The sequence below is a fragment of the Sphaerodactylus townsendi genome, linkage group LG15 (genome assembly GCF_021028975.2).
Source record: "Sphaerodactylus townsendi isolate TG3544 linkage group LG15, MPM_Stown_v2.3, whole genome shotgun sequence".
NCBI classification, from domain to species: domain Eukaryota; kingdom Metazoa; phylum Chordata; class Lepidosauria; order Squamata; family Sphaerodactylidae; genus Sphaerodactylus; species Sphaerodactylus townsendi.
In genome coordinates, this window is record NC_059439.1 from 28,050,342 (window position 1) to 28,070,323 (window position 19,982).

The 19,982-nt window shown below is 48.3% G+C and overlaps 1 protein-coding gene across 1 annotated transcript; it reads right to left on the bottom strand.

The window, feature by feature from the left end:
• Positions 1 to 4,288: 4,288 nt before the first annotated feature.
• On the bottom strand, positions 4,289 to 18,288 carry HSPBP1 (HSPA (Hsp70) binding protein 1). Its single transcript, XM_048518321.1, has 8 exons — positions 18,187 to 18,288; positions 16,465 to 16,634; positions 15,051 to 15,264; positions 14,076 to 14,300; positions 12,178 to 12,333; positions 10,672 to 10,768; positions 8,188 to 8,299; positions 4,289 to 5,179 (listed from the first exon to the last, which is right to left on the bottom strand). Exons 2-8 carry the CDS (start codon positions 16,591 to 16,593, stop codon positions 5,102 to 5,104), a joined length of 1,011 nt encoding a protein of 336 aa, XP_048374278.1. The 5' UTR covers positions 16,594 to 16,634; positions 18,187 to 18,288; the 3' UTR covers positions 4,289 to 5,101.
• Between the last annotated feature and the right edge of the window lie 1,694 nt (positions 18,289 to 19,982).

Consider the following 19,982-nt stretch of genomic DNA (forward strand, 5'->3'; position numbering starts at 1 on the left):
CACTCACTGTCTCCTTTGCATCAAACAGCCATTTTTTTTTAAAGGCCCCGCTTGCGTGGGGGCACACAGAGAAGGCAAGGTAAAGGGTTTATTATAAACTGAAATAAGGGATGGTATGGGAGTGACATACCAATATCTGTGCTCTGGGAATAATTCTACATAGGTAGCGATGTTGATCTGTGCCAGCAAAACAACACAGAAGTCCAGTAACACCTTAAATGACCAACAAAATGATTCCAGTATAACCCTTTGTGAGTCCAGTCTCACATTTCATGGGATTTGGGAGTGACAGCTGAAAAAAGCTAGTGGGAGTACAGTTTTTCTGCGTATGTGACAACAGGCAACAAAGAACCATCTGCGAGATGCTGAGAAACATTATAGAGCAGTGGTGGTGAACCTATGGCACGGGTACCATAGGTGGCACTCAGAGCCCTCCATGTGGGCACGCGTAAGCAGAGTTCGTCACACATACATCTAGGCTGGCCTGGGCCGCTGGGCTCGATTATTAGCATTAAACCTAAGACCTAGTTTTGGGGAAGCAGTGTAGGTAACCCTGTTAAGGGCTGCTAAACCCCACTGATTTTCATGCACGATCCTTTACCTCGGAGTAAGCTCAGTTGCTGGCAATGGGGCTTGCTTCTGAGCAAACCCTCCTAGGGTCATGATTCACCCGTTCGAAGAGTTGCACAGTTGCTTCAAAGCAAAGCCACCGACTACCACCGAGCTTACTCCCGAGTAACGCAGGTTAAATTGCTGTGTTGACACTTAGCAAAAAATAAGTGGGGTTTGGGTTGGAATTCGGGCATTCGGTCTCAAAAAGGTTCGCCACATAGAGGAGTTTGCTCTGCTGCCTCCTTGATTACTTTGTACCTTTCTGCCTCAGTCCATTAAAGAAGGGCCATATACACTCAAGTCTGTGTAGCCCATAACAGCTATGCTGTAGTTGGCTGCCTTTTTGACTGCAATGTGACCAGAAACTGTTGCTTTAACGTTGCCAGGAACGGAAAGATTCCTTCGCCACAAGAAGCAAACCTGTTTCTCCACCGTGATCCTCCCTCCCTATAGTTGACCTTCACTCCCTCACATAACACGGTTTGGGCCAGGCCTTCGTTCTCACACATTCAAAACTTGTTTCCTTATGTTCAGTTCCAGTCTGGGTACCTGTAGGTCCTTGCCCTTCTTCATAAAAACAAGAAAGACAGGTGGTTTTTGCTGCATTCCTCTTGAAAGCTTCACTGACCCAACCCAAGACTGATATAATCCAGTTATAATGATCTCAGCGAAGGCTGGGGTGCTGCATCCTGAGGCGTGACACCATCCGCAGCCATTTTGCCGACCCTTCAAGCAACCTCCATCTGGTTCTGATGGCATCCAAGCAACTCTATAATGGCAGTTTCTGGAGTCAGGGCTATCGATCCACTTTTCCAGCCCGTCGCTGAAGTCAAATCTTTGGACCCCGATTTATTATCCCTTCAAGCCGTGAAGCTACCGGAACAGCTACGCACTGAGCATTATCTCCTTCTCAACAACAAATACTTCCATTTGTTAAAGCTTCAGTGGAAAATGTTGTGGGTGTATGTGTGTGTGTAATTACCTGTATATAAGCAACTAAGTTGCCTAACAGTCTATCTAGCTCAGTATTATCACTGGCAGTAGCTCTCCGCAGGATCTGAGGGAGAGAAAAGTCCCAGCTCACACAACCCAAGGTCCATTTTGAATGCCCACGATCAGACCTAGTATCTTCCATGTCGAAGGCATGTGACTGTAGTCCTCGCCACTCCACAATAATGGCAACAATTGTGAGTGAAACAGTGACAGCTGGACGTATTAACAGGAATTTGCTTCAAAGCAAAGTATATCAAGGACAAGGCTCAAATCCATTCATGAGTCACATTTAACTCTATGGCCCCTTCCGCACGTGCAGAATAATGCACTTTCAATGCACTTTGCAGCTGGATTTTACTGTGCAGAATAGCCAAATCCACTTTCAAATCATTGTGAAAGTGGATTGAATGTGCATTATTCTGCACGTGCGGAAGGGGCCAAAGTAACGTGGCAGTAGGGATCAGCAGGGTGATGCAGCGGTTAACGTTTCAGACTAAGGACTGGAAAATCCAGCTTCTAAACCCCACTCTGCCATGGAAGCTTGCTGGGTGAATCACACGTACTGTCAGCTTAACCTACCTCACAAGGTTGTTGTGATGATAAAACAGGAGAGGGCAACAACGTAAGCCGCTTTGGGTCTTCATTGGAAAAAAATGTGGGACAGAGAGTAAGGAAACAAACAGTAAATAAACTTACAGGGCCAGAGGAGGGCAACCAAAATGGTAAAAGGTCTGGAATCCATGCCCTGTGAGGAGAGACTGAGGGAGCTGGGGATGTTTAGTTTGGTGAAGAGAAGGTTAAGGGGTGACATGATAGCCATGTTTAGATATTTGAAGGGATGCCATGTTGGTGAGGGAGCAAGCTTGTTTTCTGCTGCTCCAGAGACTAGGACCAGGAGTCATGGGTTCAAGGGGAAGGAAAAGAGATTCCACCTAAACATCAGGAAAAACCTCCTGACAGTAAAGGCCGTTCAACAGTGGAATGCACAACCTCGGCGGGTGGTGGAGTCTCCTTCTTTGGAGGTTTCCAAAGAGGGTGGATAGCCATCTGCCAGGAGTGCTGTGATTGTGTCTTCCTGCATTGCAGGGGGTTGGACTGGATGGCCCTTGGGGGTCTCGTCCAATTCTATGAATCTATGGATGTAGTCCAGGCCAAATGCCAGTTTAGCCACACATTACATAAATGGGATCCAGCAAGCAATGAACTCTGTCCTCAGTTCCATGTTTGTAAAACGGCAACTCTAATTAGACACCTGGAAAAGGCAGCTGGGATAAGGACTTTTAACAATACAAAGTTCTAGATAAATAAGTACTTTCCCCACACAACAGTTTAATGTGAGTGGCAAACATCTGGTTTCCCCTACCCTCATTTATAATGTGTGTTTTCTGGTGAAGAGGGGCAATTCCCATTGGTTTGGAGGACTGAACTGGCCACGACAACAATAGTTCCCAATGCACTTGCCAGATCCTTCCAAAAAGCTACTAAAGTTGGTGACCGGCGCGCCTTGCAACAAGCGCCCTCGCTAATTCATGCAACGTGTGAAGAAATGTTTTCTTTCGCCAACGATTACCTCTAGCGGCAATAAATTGCACCAGATGATCACAAGTTTTAAGGATGTTGCAGGAAGAAGAGAGTAAATCTTGGATTCAAAAAAACCAGCCGACTTTCCAGGGGAATCTGGACTTCGTTTCTCAAACATTTTCCTCCCCCTTCCAGTATCATATGGCAAAGTTCTGTTGAAACTTGGAGGGGGATCATGAGCAGCCTGCGATGTACCAGAGTTCTCTGCCGTTCAAAACTGGCCCTCCTCCCAACAACCTCTTTTGCTCTGCAGAGTGCAAACGGTGCAGACAATGTGCACAGATGAACCTGCTTTGGATCACATCAGTCTCAATATTGACAACACTGGCTGATCATGATTCTCTAGAGTCTGGGGCACAGTCAAGTCTTTCCCCAAGTCCTGCTACTTTCAAATCTTTAACACGGATGTGCCAGGGATTGAACCTTCTGCATGTAAGGCAGGAGCGTTCTGCCAGTGAGCAACCTCCTCTTTCTACTCAGAGGAGGAAGCACTGGCTGTGGTGCTTCTAGTCCAGGGGTCTGCAACCTGCGGCTCTTTCAGCCTTATACTGCGGCTCCACATGGCCTGGAAGTCGGAGGGTAGCGTGGGCGTGTCCCTCCAGCCCTCCAGAGCAGTGCTGGAAGGAAAGGTGAGTGGAGGGGCTGAACCGGAGGCGGCTCCATGTGTGAGGGCGCCGCTTTTAGTGTCCCCTCCACTCACCTCTCCTTCCAGCGCTGCTCTGGAGGGACATGCCCATGCTGCCCTCCAACCCCAGGGGGTCGGAGGGTAGCATGGGCGTGTCCCCCCAGAGCAGCCGCATCATCCCTGCAGCTGCCATCCCCCTCTGCCCCACGGAGCAGGTGGCTGCCTGCTCCATCGGGCAGAGGGGGTTGGAATGGCCGCCTCTCCGGCTCGGTCAATCTGCAGGGCTGTGGGAAACAGGTTCAAATGGCTCTTTGGGTGGTAAAGGTTGCTCACCCCTGTTCTAGTCAGTCATATATGCTCAATAGAATCTCCTCTTTGGTATTTCTTTTTCTAAGAAGAGAGGGACGTGATAAAGAGTTCAGTATCTGTTGACAGGAACAACAAAACGTGCCAGACTCATCACCCAAACCAGCAATGTGTGTTTTGTTTTGGTTTTTTGGCCTTTTTAAAAGCAAGGCGTAAGCAAACACAGCAACAGCACAGCAGAACAGAACAGCGGGAAAGGTGGAAGCTGCCAGCGTACATCCATCGGAAAGAAGTCAACGAGGGGACATTGTCCATCTTGCGTGCTCCGGCTTGGAAAATAACAGATCCCAAGCCCCGTGGTCTCAGAAACTTGTAGCCACAAAAGGACACTTGGATCCTTCGCACTGACATTCTCCGAAGCCTTTCCACTTAGGAGCAAGGCTCCCTCTAGGCACGCCTTGAAAGCAGCAGTTCGGCACGTTTACCTGTGGAGCAGTTAATGCGCACCTGCTTGTGCCACCGGTAACTTCAGATCAGATAAAGGAAACAAAAAAAAAATGCAAACAGTCCCCTCCCCACCTCGATAAGCACCTCATTTTTTGGACAAAGACACATATCTGTAGGAAACAGGCTTCATTGACCAATTAAACATGGGGGATTTCACTTCCCAACTGTGGGTGTTCAGCTACCTATTTGTAACTGTGAGGGCGAGGACAGAAAAGGCAGGAGGGTGGCAAAAGAACAGCGCTAGAGGGCGAGGAAGAGGATGTTACACAGCCACCGCTTATGCAAGTGTCTTCCTGCCGACGGTTCAGTTCACCAGCGACGTCTCCTGTTACGGAGATGTCTTCTGTTCCTCCCGCCTGTTCTCCAGCGAACGTAGGATAAACACGGGCGTTTCCATCAAGTGTGTCCAACTGAAACGGCTCCAAGTGCAAGCGAGGACTTCCAACAGCGTCAAAACGGGGGATCTGGGAAGCCAAGTTACCGGTCCATGCTGTTTTCATCAGGTTGGCTTTGGAAGCAGAGGCGTAGCAAAGTCTCGCAGAAATCCAGTTCCTCCTTTTGAGAGGGAGAGAGACAGAGAAATTGGGAAACATTTCAGTTCCCTCTCGAGCCGTTACACAACTCCAACTGGATGTCAATACGGATTTAGAGTCATTGGTGGCTTTCTGTTCAGAACGCTGCCCGAAACATCCAAAAGATACATGGCTTCGCAAGCATATTTGGACTACGCCACCTGGCTGCGTATTTGGGTCGTCTCTAAGCGCCCTCTGGTGGACAGTCAAAGCAGAAAAGACACCATAGAGACATGGTGATAGGGCAGGCCCTCCCTTTCATTTGTCCTGGAAGGGCAGGATAGAAAGAAGAAGACTTGGATTTATATCCCCCCTTTCTCTCCTGTAAGGAGACTCAGAGGGGCTTACAATCTTCTTTCCCTTCTCCCCCCTCACAACAAACACCCTGTGAGGTGGGTGGGGCTGAGAGAGCTCCGAAGAACTGTGACTAGCCCAAGGTCACCCAGATGGCATGTATTGGAATGCACAAGCTAATCTGGCTCACCAGATAAGCCTCCACAGCTCAAGTGGCAGAGCAGGGTATCAAACACGGTTCTCCAGATTAGAGTGCACCTGCTCTTAACCTCTATGCCACCTGGCTCTCTTTTGGGGAGAGAGAATATCACTGTGGATCTGGGGACTTAGGAATAATAGAACATGCATTTCTCAATTGTCAGTATTAGATTTATTCCACCACTGCTGCATAGACTTCCAGGTTGCACAGAATTTGGTGGTTCCCCCCCTAACAGGGTGGGCGGGCAGGATGAGGGAGAGTTTTAAAACCCTACCGCAAGACTGGCTCCCCGTTCTCTCCACTTACCACATTAGCCCAATTGTTTAATTGTCAAGTTTTGGGCACTCTAATTGCTGCGTTCAGAAGAAAACTGTCACCGCTAACAGCAGGAGTGGGTACTAATTTGCTGATAGTAAACACAACAAGAGCCGCAGACAGGGAGAAGAAGGGAATGTATCCCCCACCCTGATAATCAAGAAAAAAGCGGGGGGGGGGGGGATAAAATCAGAATGGCCACATGCCAGGAAATTAGTAGCACACAGAAGACTACAGCACCAATTCTAGCAGCATATGGGAAGCCATCGCCTAAGAGAGAATAACTTTTCTGTATTGTCGAAGGCTTTCACGGCCGGAATCACTGGGGTGCTGTGTGGTTTCCGGGCTGCATGGCCGTGTTCTAGCAGCATTCTCTCCTGGCATTTCGCCTGCATCTGTGGATCTCTGAGGATGCCAGCCACAGATGCAGGCGAAACGTCAGGAGAGAATGCTGCTAGAACACGGCCATACAGCCCGGAAACCACACAGCACCCAATAACTTTTCTTCTCAAGCAGAAGACAAATCCACTGGGAGAGAGGGAGAAGGCCAGAGCCCCCCACAACCAGGACTTCCTCTCCGGGGCCCCTTCCGCACATGCAGAATATAATGCACGTTCAATCCACTTTCAATGCCCTTTGCAGCTGGATTTTACTGTGCGGAAGAGCAAAATCCACTTGCAACCAGTTGTGAAAGTGGACTGAAAGTGCATCATTCTGCATGTGCGGAAGGGGCGTAAAACTGAAAGCTGCCACGGGTCATGCAGTTCTACAGCAGGGGTCTCCAACGTGGCACCCACCAAGCAGGAGGACACAGAGGGGCTTTCCCCCAGCTCATGCAAAGCCTGGTTAGATGCCTGCAAAACGAAAGACAGATACTGCCCGATGAGGGTTTTCCAGTGAGCTCAGCATGTATACATTTTATGTGTACGCAGGAAACTATTACAAAGTATGTCCATTTAAAAAGGCATCTGGTTAAACAGGGTTTCTGCCTGGAACACTGAAGAGTTACTATCATAGACCCCTTTTGCACATGCGCTTTCAATCCCCTTTCAATGCACTTTGCAGCTAGATTTTCCTGTGCGGAACAGCATAATCCACTTGCAAACAATTGTGAAAGTGGATTGAAAGTGCATCATTCTGCATGTGTGGAAGGGGCTATAGTTATGCACAACCTCATTCTCTGATGTGTTGCCTTTAGCTCCACTTCTTCCAGCAGTAGCCATTTTGTGGTTATGCCCACCCCCCCTTTGTCAGAGCTCTAAAGATACTGGCACACTCCAAAATGGTGGGGACCCCTGTCCTATGAACGGAAGCCAACGATGTTCCTATCCCTACATATAATGCTCAACTGCCCCAAATACGAGGAAGCTAGGACCAGGCTTTTGACCTTCCTTCCTGCTAAGTTTAAGGAATACTCTGTTGCTGGGAAGGTGGCATTCCTACTAAACAACTCTTCTTCTGTGATTTTAAATTCTGTAGCTAGGTTCCTTTTAGGAACCTTGGAATAATACCTGTGGTGGTTTTATATATGGAACATCTGTCTGGATAATGCTGGTTGTTATATTCGTTTTATGCCTAATAAAGGTTTTATGTATGTATGTATGTATGATGTTCCTATCCCTGTATGGTGAAAGCCCCCAGAACTTTGCATCGGAAACCAAAAACACCATTACTTCAATGGGAACACTGGACCCGCCTACAGGAACTGCAGAAAGACTGGGAACCCTTTACAGCAGGGGTCTTCAAACTATGGCCCTCCAGATGTTCATAGACTACAATTCCCATGAGTCCTACCACTTGGCCATGCTGGCAGGGGCTGATGGGAATTGTAGTCCATGAACATCTGGAGGGCCATAGTTTGAAGACCCCTGCTTTACAGAAAGCTGATCATCCATCAACGAGAAGCTCCAGCAGGTGGAAGAGAATTCTGGGAGCAAGGAAGCTCCTCCCACGTGACAGAGGCCCCGTGCAATTGGCTCTCCCTTAGGGCCATTCCTAAGCACCAGCCTATCAAAATTGTACCATATTAGCTGCGAGACTGACATCACAGGGGTGACGCCATTCATTTGAACTACTACTGATTCAGGGCTGCCTGCACTTAAAACTCAATGGTTGTCCCAAAAGACACAGAGCGCTTTCCCAAAAATAGCAAAGGCTTTGGAGAGAGCCCATTTCTGGCCTACCTGAAACTCTTCCTGTTCCTTCAGTAGCTGGCACCGCTCCTTTAACAGTTCCTCAAGCGCCAGATCCGGCTGTTGACACTCCTGAACCCCCTGAGGAAAATCTGTCACCAGGCTAAAGTCGAGGACCACCGAGGGAAAAGGGGGATTAGATAACAGGGAAAAAGTTTTACCTCAGCTCATCCCGTTTCCCAGGCCCTCCTTCCCTCCTGAGCCCATCTTCTGAAATCCTACACGGGCCAAATCAAGTGTTTGCAGCGAAATCCAAATCCCTGAGAATATTTATTTTATTTATTTGTTGGATTGATATCCCACCTAATCCCCGGAGGGCTCTGGGCGGGTTACAACGAGTTTAAAACATTCTATAAACGTTCACATTAAAAATATAAATCCTAACCAACAATTTAAAAATCGCTGCGGCGAAAATCAACGTAAGTTCGTCTGCCTCCCCATCCACCCCTCTTTCATCCCCCTCCCCGCGGAGACCGAAAGGTGTTATACTGTGTTCGATCAAGCCGGCTGGCTAGTTGGAAAAGGCCTGGTGGAACAGCCGTGACTTGCAGGCCCTGACCCTGAGTTGTTGTCTTTATTTATTTTTATTTATTTATTATTTAGATTTTTATACCGCCCAATCCGCGGGGGCTCTGGGCAACCTCTGTTCTTTGTGCTTATTGACAGAAGAAGCAGAGAAGAGTTTGGATTTATATCCCCCCTTTCTCTCCTGCAGGAGACTCAAAGGGGCTTACAATCTCCTTGCCCTTCCCCCCTCACAACAAACACCCTGTGAGGTAGGTGGGGCTGAGAGAGCTCCGAGAAGCTGTGGCTAGCCCAAGGTCACCCAGCTGGCGTGTGTGGGAGTGTACAGGCTAATCTGAATTCCCCAGATAAGCCTCCAAGCTCAGGCGGCAGAGCTGGGAATCAAACCCGGTTCCTCCAGATTAGATACCTGAGCTCTTAATCTCCTACGCCACAGCTTTCAAAATGTGGAGAGGGAGCAATAAATTCTAGAACCGTCAGCTTGGATTCTTATCCACTACAATTTCTGCTTGCAGTGGTTTTCAAAGACCCTTTGTGCCAGTAGAAGTGCTAGCAGAAGAGGAATTGTGCCACTTTGTGCATGCAGAACTCATCCATAGTTGGTAATTATCCTTGTCTGGGCAAGAAGCGAGGGATCATGTCCTTCAAGGTCTGTTTCCAGTAAGGTCTGTTTCCACCAGCAGGCCCTTCCCAGGGTCTAGATTTGACTCGCAGCAAATCTAAACCCCGGACTGTGAATTCTGCAAGTTTGCTGTGTGAAGCAGCACTTTCCTGAATCAACCATTCATCAATTTCATTGGGTGTTGCTTAGGCCCCTTCCGCACATGCAGAATAATGCACTTTCAACCCACTTTCACAACTGTTTGCAAGTGGATGTTGCTATTCTGCGCAGTAAAATCCGTCTGCAAAATGCATTGAGAGTGGATTGAAAGTGCATTATTCTTCGGGTGCGGAAGGGGCCTAAGTGCCAGTCTTTTTAATGAGGAATTTGTGTCGTTTCCCAAGAAATACAGATTAACAGCCAGCATCCTGACTCTTTATCACTCTCCGCATCTGTCTGATAGAAATTTGATCCTATCACCCCTGCATCTCCCAGTTTCAGAGGCTCCTTCCGCACATGCAGAATAATGCGCTTTCAAACTGCTTTCAATGCTCTTTGAAGCTGTGCGGAATAGCAAAATCCATTTGCAAACAGTTGTGAAAGTGGTTTGAAAACACATTATTCTGCGTGTGCGGAAGGGGCCTAAGAGTGGCAATCTCGTGCACACGTAGTTTCACGGAGGACTGGGTCATCACTGGCCGGTAGCCAGCATGAATCAAGGGAACCTCCCTCCACAGATGCAGCACAAGTCTGAAAAGCAGTGATTGGAAAGCATCAGGAAAGGGTCTTTGGCTCCGCACCCTGTCGTTTGAAGAAGAGTTTGGATGTACACCCCATCATTCTCCTTACAGGAGACTCAAGGTGGCTTACAAACTCCTTTCCCTTCCTCTCCCCACAACAGACACCTTGTGAGGTAGGTGGGGCTGAGAGAGTTCTGAATGAACTGTGACTAGCCCAAGGTCACCCAGCAGGAATGTAGGAGTGTGGGAACACATCTGGTTTCCCAGATAAGCCTCTGCCACTCAGGTGGAGGAGTGGAGAATCAAACCCGGTTCTCCGGATTGGAATCCACCTGCTCTTAACCACTACACCATGCTGACCCTCTAGGGCCGTGGTGGCGAACCTTTGGCACTCCAGATGTTATGGACTACAATTGGCCATGCTGGCATGGGCTGATGGGAACTGTAGTCCATAACATCTTGAGTGCCAAAGGTTCGCCACCACTGGACTAGATAGACCTGGTCTGATCCAGTTCTTCTTGGTTCCCACTTTATGCAAACACTTTTCTTTCCATCCAGAGGGTCTACAGGGTCCGGCTTCCCCTCCGTGCTGCTCCCTCCCCTCAATACCTGCACAAGGCTCCCAAGACGTGTTCGTGGAAAGTGCTGTGTTCCGTCCGAATCAGGGCCACCAGCTGCTGGACCATTCCCATCGAACAGAGAGTTTCTGGGAAAGGGAGAGAGACAGTCAGTCTGAGCCAAGAAAAGGGCAGGTGGGTATTTAGATGGAGGCAACAGCAAGCTCCCTGCCTAGTAATAGAGCTGGGTAGGGGGACCACCCCTCTTCTCAGCTGGCGGCTTCTCAAAGCATGCCATCCTCCGCCACGTCCAATCAATGTGCTTTATGATAGATTCTTCTGATGAGAGAGGGCTATATCCAGCGGTGGGATCCAGCAGGTTCTCACAGGTTCCTGAGAGTAGGTTACTAATTATTTGTGTGTGCCGAAAGGGGGTTACTAATTGGTGATTTTGCCACATGATTTTTGCCTTAGTTACGCCCCTCCCCTCAGAAGTAGCGCAGAACTTGAAGCAGTCTAGCAGGAGGTGCACTGGTGTGCGTGGCAGCCTACGCCTGCGTGCACTCGTTTCCCGCCCAAGGACCGGCGCAGCGACTGCGTCCTTGCCACAGTCCTGCCCACGAATGCCACACCCCCATCGTGCCCCGCCCAGCCCCATTGGCGCTACGCCACAGTTTGAATCCCACCACCATGGGAACCTGTTACTAAAATTTTTGGATCCCACCACTGGCTATATCTGTTACAGGCACATGTCCACAGTGCATCCCACGAACCAAAAAATATAGTTTCCAAGATATATTTCCAAGGGCAAAGCCTTATTATTATTTTGCTAAGAACAGTTCGCTTCTACATGGTGCCTGTGTCGAACAAGAGAACCTGGTCCAAATCTCCAATCAGCCACGGTAATTCAATTAGGGACTCTGGACGTCTCACTCCCTTTCAGTATAATATACCCCACAATTGCATTTTGGTTTAGGGGGAGGGGAGAGAAAGAGATTTGTGCACCACGACAAATTCCTTGCAAGACAGGCACGGTTAACTCTAAAATCCTCAGTTGAAGAAGAAGAAAAAGAAGAAGAAGAAGAAGAAGAAGAGGAAGAGGAAGAGGAAGAGAAAGAAGAAGAAGAGGAGGAAGAAGAAGAGGAAGAAGAAGAGGAAGAGGAAGAAGAAGAGGAGGAGGAGTAGTTTGGATTTATATCCCCCCTTTCTCTCCTGCAGGAGACTCAAGGGGGCTTACAATCTCCTTGCCCTTCCCCCCTCACAACAAACACCCTGTGAGGTAGGTGGGGCTGAGAGAGCTCAGAAGAACTGTGACTAGCCCAAGGTCAGCCAGCTGGCGTGTGTGGGAGTGTACAGGCTAATCTGAATTCCCCAGATAAGCCTCTGCAGCTCAGGCGGCAGAGCGGGGAATCAAACCCGGTTCCTCCAGATTAGATACATGAGCTCTTAACCTCCTACGCCACTGCTGCAGTTCCCCCAAATTCATCAAAGAGGCAGTGTGGGTCCTCCAAAAAAGTACCTATCACAGGGAGTAAGCCCCTCCCACCCCCCTTCTCACCTTTCTGCTCCGGGTGATCGACCAGAAGGTTCTGCAACAGAAAGGCGGATTTCACTTTTAGCTTTTGCACGTTGCTCTGCATGGCCCGCATGAGAACCGAGAACCCGTCCAGGCGCAGGAACTGCAGCAAGCCGGCTTCTTGAGCTCGCACCAAGCCTGGCGGCAGAGAGAAAAGAGGGTCAGGAAATAAATGCTCTTGCGCCCCAGGCTCGCCGTGTAACCTTTTCACACTGAACGTGTTAAACGTGCTTCACAAACCCCCAGACAAACATGGCTTCTAAGGCCCCTTCCGCACATGCGGAATAATGCACTTTCAATCCACTTTCAATGCGCTCTGCAGCTGGATTTTACTTGCAAAATCCACTTGCAAAGCATTGTGAAAGTGGATTGAAAGTGCATTATTCCGCATGTGCGGAAGGGAGGCCTAACTATTCCAAGAATTGTAACAACCAGCGATAAAGAACTCACGATTTGTGCCTTGCACAGGACGAGAAAAGGATCTATAGTTCCTTTTCTAAATGCCTGCCAGGTAGTAGGGAGGGCATTCTTGGTCATGGCCCCAAAATGCTGGACTTTTCTCCCCAGGGAGTAAATTTGTTCCCTTCTGTTGCTGTCTTCTGTAAGCAGGTGAAGACTTTGTCGTTTCATTTGGCATTCCCTCCGCGATCCCTCCTTCTTGAGCGATATTTTTACTGCTGTTTCGAGGTCTTTCTACATATTTTTACGGTGTTTTTAATGGGTTTTAATTTGGGAGGGGCCGGATTTTAATGGCTTTACAATGTGATTTTATCCTACATGTTTACATTGTTAGTTGTCCTGGTGGTCCTCGGGAGGACAAAAAGACGGGACAGAAATACTGCAAAAGTAAATAAAATAACCATACATGTAAGAAGGAGAGTTTTAGTCAAAATCCTCATCTTAGCAGTGTGTTCACTCAACAGCCCTCCCTCCATAGAATCATAGGCCCCTTCCGCACACGCAAAATAATGCATTTTCAAACCACTTTCACAACTGTTTGCAAGTGGATTTTGCTATTCCGCACAGCTTCAAAGAGCACTGAAAGCGGTTTGAAAGTGCATTATTCTGCATGTGCGGAATGAGCCATAGAGAAGAATCTATGAATCAGAGAATCATACCGTTTCCCCGAAAATAAGACATCCTCTGAAAATAAGATGTAGTAGAGGTTTTGCTGAAGTGCTAAATATAAAGCATCCCCCAAAAGTAAGACGTAGCAAAGTTTTTGTTTGGAAGAATGCCCGTCGAACAGAACACCAGAGCATGCAGCTGTGGAGCGGAAAAATAAGACATCCCCTGAAAATAAGACAAAGCCCATCTTGGGGAGCAAAAATTAATATAAGACACTGTATTATTTTCAGGGAAACACGGTAGCTCTCTTCCGACCGCAAGGGCCATCAAGTCCAACCCCCTGCCATGCAGGAACACACAATCAAAGCACTCCCAACATATGGTCATCCAGCCTCTGTTTAAAAACCTCCAAAGAAGAAGACTCCACCACCCTTCGAGGTAATGAATTCCACTGTAGAACAACCCTTACTGTCAGGAGGTTATTCCTGATGTTTAGGTGGAATCTCTTTTCCTGCACCTTGAAACCTTTACTCCATGTCCTAGTCCCGTGGTGGCGAACCTTTGGCACTCCAGATGTTATGGACTACAATTCCCATCAGCCCTTGCCAGCGTGGCCAATTGACCATGCTGGCAGGGGCTGATGGGAATTGTAGTCCATAACATCTGGAGTGCCAAAGGTTCTCCACCACTGTGAGGCAGAGGAAAATAAGTTTGCTCCCTCTTCAACACGACATCCCTTCAAAGATTTAAACACAGCTATCATGTCCCCCAGCCAAACAAAAGGAGGGAAGAGGAGCCGTTCCCAGACTCACAGGAGATGGCGAAGAGCGCTTTAATCCGGACGGCCTCGCTGGGATCGTGGTCCAACAGCCGCAAAAGCTTCCTCATGCAGCCCAGCGCCAAGGCTTGCTCCTGCACCTTAGGCACATTTTGGGCACAGGTGCCCACCAGGTGGGCAGCCCGCCAGCGCAGCTCCCCTTCCTCGTGCTCCAAGTAGCGGTGGGCCAGAAGTCGCATCCCTTCCAGTTTGCAGAAATCTACAGGAGGGTGAAAGGGGACAGCGGGGGATGGGGCAGAATCGTACAAAACTATTGGCTCAGCATTAACAGCCACGTACCCAGTGAACATTCTACGCTTATGCACAACGCTGATAAACCTGTGTTTAATTAGTTTGCTGTGACGTTGGACAGCGGTGACAGTGTTTACAATGCACCCGTGATATCTGATCAGTCCACCCACAGAACATAACACTTCATGTACATCACAAAGTGAGCTCTATACAGCAAAAGTACGCCACCCAAATCTTAGGCCCCTTCCGTACGTGCAGAATAACGCACTTTCAATCCACTTTCAAAGCACTTGGAGCTGGATTTTACTGTGCGGAGCAGCAAAATCCACTTGCAAACAATTGTGAAAGTGGACTGAAAGTGCCTTATTCTGCATGTGCGGAAGGGGCCTTAGAGAGGCCACAAATTGGGGGTGTTGCATTTGCAAATTAAAAGCAAGTTTCAGTCCATGAACACAGCACAGGCCAATCTAGAAGACACTTTAACAGATTGTGTGCTAGGAAAAAACTGAACTTTACGAGGGCTTTTTTGTCCTACTTCAAACAGACATTAAAAATTCCCCACTTCCGAAATTCTTCCAAGGATCTTACCGCAAGCTGTTTTCAATCCCACTTCCAAGATGACCCCTCTTCTTGGCAACCCTTCAAGCATCAGTTACCCATCATGCTCTTCACACCCTCTCCTGCGCATGTACACATGCAAATAAGGACATCTCCGTACCCGCAGCATTATCCAAGTTTTCACACAACTCTGCCAGAAGATCCAATGCCTCTTCTCTGTTTGTCCGGTCTGAGAGGGTTTCTTCCAGACTCTCTTGGCTTCCGGTTCGGGGGGTCTCTGCCTCCAGCACCCGCAAACACTCCTTCATCTGTTCTATCTCATTCTGCTGACCCCTGAAGGCTTCTACCATCACCTCCTGCAGCCACTGCCTCCGCTGGGGAAACCGACCAATGACGGGGGGAGAGAGAGGGAAAAAACACAGGTCAGATAACCCTGAAACACAAGACCATCCTCTTCTTGATGAGAGTCCAGATTCCATCTGGAAATACCCATGCTCAGGGCATCCCTTAACATTTTTGACCCAAGTCGTGTCCTTGGGACAGTCTGTATGCACAAAAAAGGAAGGAAAAACATAAAAGTGATATATATAAACATGTATTCAGTAATATAACAAGTATTACAACAATTCCCACCAACATGAAATACAACCATGCGGACATGGAAATTATGTTATATTTACCTGTTGGATTTCTGACTATAATTCACAATATTAAAAAAAACCCCTTCATATTTATTTATTGGTTATGTTGGAGGTTTTATTGTACCTATTCACTTTTATTAAGTTGCACTGGTTCACATGGTTGTATTTCTTGTTGGTGGGAATTGTTGTAGTACTTGTATATATATATATATACACATACACACACATATGTATACACACACATATATACATATATACATATACACACACATTGTAGTACTTAGATGAGCATTTATCCACAGTAATTTGTTTTGTGTCTCATTGTGCACCGCCCAGAGCCCTTCGGGGGTTGGGCGGTCTATTAAGCCGAATAAAATAATAATAATAATAATAATAATAATAATAATAATAATAATAATAATAGTATACACACATATATACATATACACACATGTTGTAGTACTTGTATACACACATATATACATATATACATATACACACATGTTGTAGTATTGTGTGTATATATATACATATACACACATATATATACACACACATATATAAATATACATATATATATACACATATATATATACACATAAGTATATAACATTTACATTTTTTTCTTCCTTTTCTTGTGCCAGTTATACAGATGTTGATCAGATAGATTGTGCTTTTTTATTGTGAGTTTTGCTGTGTTGATCTTCTTTTTGGATTTGACATTCTGCACACGCCAGACTTGCTCTTACAAGCAAGCCACAGAGACGGTGCCCCCAAATTTTAGATTTAACTAACTGGCACCCCACCCCCCACCCCCACACACAACTGCTTGATTGCAAGGAAACAGATGTCTCAGATGCACATTTTCACACACAGCACTCTAGAGACAACTATTTCACATCGCTGCCCCTCCCACTGGGCGGAGCCACGTACCTCCTCAGACATGGGCTCCAATGAAGCCGGCTCAGCGCTTCCTGCCGTGACCGCCATCTGCAGCAAGCCCTGAAGGCTGTGGGGGTGTTCCCGCGGAGGCTGGTTCCCACCAGCGCCCCCTTCAGCCATGGCTGGGGACTGCCGTTCCCGTTAGGGGACAATTCACGATGCTTCAAGGGAAACACACAAAGGAAATGAATGATCAGAAAGAACTTTTTTAAAAATCAGCTGATCTGCCCCACATTAACGCACCCACCCACCCACCCGAAAACCAAGGGATTCTGGCTTCATATCCCCCCCCCCTAATCTTCTCAAGATTACATACTTTACTAACAAGAAGATCTAAAAGGTTTGCCCTCTAACTTTCTCCCACTTAAGAGAACTTACAAATTCTGGCTTCCTGTTTCCTATGGCCTGCCTATTACCCATGCTTACCAAAAGCAATGTGGTGTAGTGGTTAAGAGCAGGTGGATTCTAATCTGGAGAACCGGGTTTGATTCCCCACTCCTCCACCTGAGTGGCAGAGGCTTATCTGCTGAACCCGATGTTTCCACACTTACAGGACAGAAAAATGGAATATAAACTTTCCTTCTTCTCTTTGGCACTGTGGGTTCAGCTAAGGGCTTTGCCAGAGGCTGTTCTGGGTTTTCCGAGCCGTGTGGCCGTGGTCTGGTAGTTTTTTCTCCCAACGTTTCACCTGCATCCACAGCTGGCGTCTTCAGAGGCATGTCTCGCAGGGCCCGGGTCGTCGATGCAGGTGAAATGTTAGGTGCAAAAACTACCAGACCGTGGCCACACAGCCTGGAAAAACCCACAACAGCCAAATATTTCGCCTCTACATCTCTGGAGGTCACAAGCACTTTGAGACAGCCAAGCTCTTTCTTGTAGCTTCACCTCGGCCCGATTTAAAAGAGTGACTCACTCAGAACTACACTCATCCAATATTTCCTTTCATTGGGCTCTTTGGGCACAACAGCAAAACACCCAAGCAACCTCAGCTTGGGCTGCATCTCTCCAGTAATTCTTTAATTAGATATTTAAGCCCCGTTTTTCTCCCCAATGATGCTTTTCGCATCATTCTCTCCTCTTCCACGGTGTCCCCACAACGACAATCCTTGGAGGCAGGCCGTTCTGAGAGAACACAATTGGCCAGGCAGACCATCAAGCATTTGTTTTGAACCTGGGTCTTCACCCTATGTATGGACCTGGTTTTGACAAGAGGCTAGATCTCATGCAACACCACATGGACAAATGACTCTTAACCAGGGGCTTTTAAATTAGACCCTCGCTCATCACCTGGGGGCAAAATAGGGCGGAGAAAAACCAGCTGACCTCACTTCCTGGAAGGACAGGTAGGATCCCAATCAGGTGGTTTTCTTTTTAAGGTTTAGAGAAAAAGAGCAGCTCCTGATAAGCCCTGCGATTAACAGGTAGTGGGGGGGGGGGCGTTAGGAGTGCCCCCACTTTCTCCTCCATCGCTTTCTCCCTTCCTGTATTTACCTGCATAAAAAGAGTTGCTGTCCTGGCAGCACCTTGGTCTGTTCGAGGTTTCTCCCCACCCCAAAGGAACTCCCCCCCCCCCCCACCGGCCTTCTCTAACCCCAGCAAGATCCTATTTCCCTAGTGAGATTTTCCTCCTTTCTCCCACCCTCTGGTCATTTCTGCTCGTTGCTTCTCCCTGATGATCCTCACCCCCCAGATCGACATTTCTACCCCACTCACCCCTACAGCACGCAAAGCTCTTGCAGGCAGGTTGCGGGCGCGGCCATCTACAACCACGTGGAAAGGAAAGGGAGGAGAAGGTCTGAATAGGGCACAGGGGGGACCCCTGGTGGCCAGTCTCGGGAAGTGCACCCTACGGGAATAGATTCGGATTCTAGAAGCGCAGCTCGAGAACGTTCGCACGCAGGGTGCGACTGCGGAGCAGCAGCATCCCGTAAACCGGGGCATGGGCTCTGTTCTTCTCTGCAAGGCCTGCTGATCTAGACTTTTCCGGGGACGGGGGTCGTAGGCCCCTTCCGCACAGCAAATATATAACGGTTTCCAGTCGTGGTAAAGGAACCCGGTTTTCTGGTTTCCCGTTCACACGCGTTGGATTGGAGCCCAGGGGAACAATCCAGGTTGCTGCGCACCTTCTCACTGACCCGGTTTTCTCTTTTGGATGAAAAAATTGTATATATTTTTTGAAATATTGGATGAGAGCCAGCGTGGATTCTAATATAAAGAACTGGGTTTGATTCCCTGCTCTGCCACTTGAGCTGTGGAGGCTTATCTGGTGGACCAAATGTGTTTCCGCACTCCTACATTCCTGCTGGGTGACCTTGAGCTAGTGACAGTTCTCTCAGGACTCTCTCAGCCCCACCTGCTTCACAAGATGTATGTTATGGGGAGAGGAAGGGAAAGGATCTCGTAATCGGCCATATTTCTGGGAGATCTCTGGGCTCCAAACAGCTTTCTGCCATTTTGTCTCGTTGTTGTGGATTTTCCAGGTGGTGTGGCTGTGGTCTGGTCGTTTTTGCTCCTAATGTTTCGCCCACATCTATGGCTGGCATCTTCAGAGGCGTGTCAAGCCCCCATGGACTACAATTCCCATCATGCACCCATGGACTACAATTCCCATCATGCACCAGAAAGGGCTGATGGGAATTGTAGTCCCTGAATATCTGGAGGGCCAGAGAGTAGGACACCCCTGTTCTAAGGAGCGGCAATCCAATTTCCCGGCTGTTATGACAACAAGGGGATTAGAAAGCGGCTTCAAACTAAGAAACGCCACAACGGCAGCATCTTTTCATCCTTCAACACACTGGCCTGGATTTTCCAGTTTGACTTTTAATTCCCGGCAACTGGGAACCAGCAAGCCAGGAGGGGCAGCGATTAAGCCCCACCCATGCCACTCCCAGCCTCACGGCACTACAAGGTTGCCAGGCAACTCTTTTTCTCCTAGATGGCAGTTGGGCCTCCCTGCCCTGCTTCACCAGCCGCATCTTTCCGCCACCTCTGCTTGGATCCTGGCTGCAAAGGCCTGAAGGTGTCTTGCTGGAAAGGGGGAAAACACACCCAGGCACCGGCACTGCCTCCTCGGAGCTGGTGCTGGAGCGAGGCTGTCTCTCCTCAACTGGTATTCAGAGATACACTGCTCCTGAACCCGGAGGTTCCATCGAGCCATTGAAGCGAATAGCCATCGTGGACCTACCTTCCACGAATGTGCCCGATCATTTGAGGCAGCAAGTCACACATGCTAAGTAGTTTCATAGAATCATAGAAGAGTTGGAAGAGACCCCAAGGGCCATCAAGCCCAACCCCATAACAACATAAGAGCTAGCCTGCTGGATCAGAACAGAGTCCATCTAGTCCAGCACTCTGCTACTCGCAGTGGCCCACCAGGTGCCTTTGGGAACTCACATGCAGGAGATGAAAGCAATGGCCTTCTGCTGCTGCTGCTCCTGAGCACCTGGTCTGCTAAGCACCTGGTCTGCTAAACCCCCTGCAATGCAAGAACACACAATCAAAGACCTCCT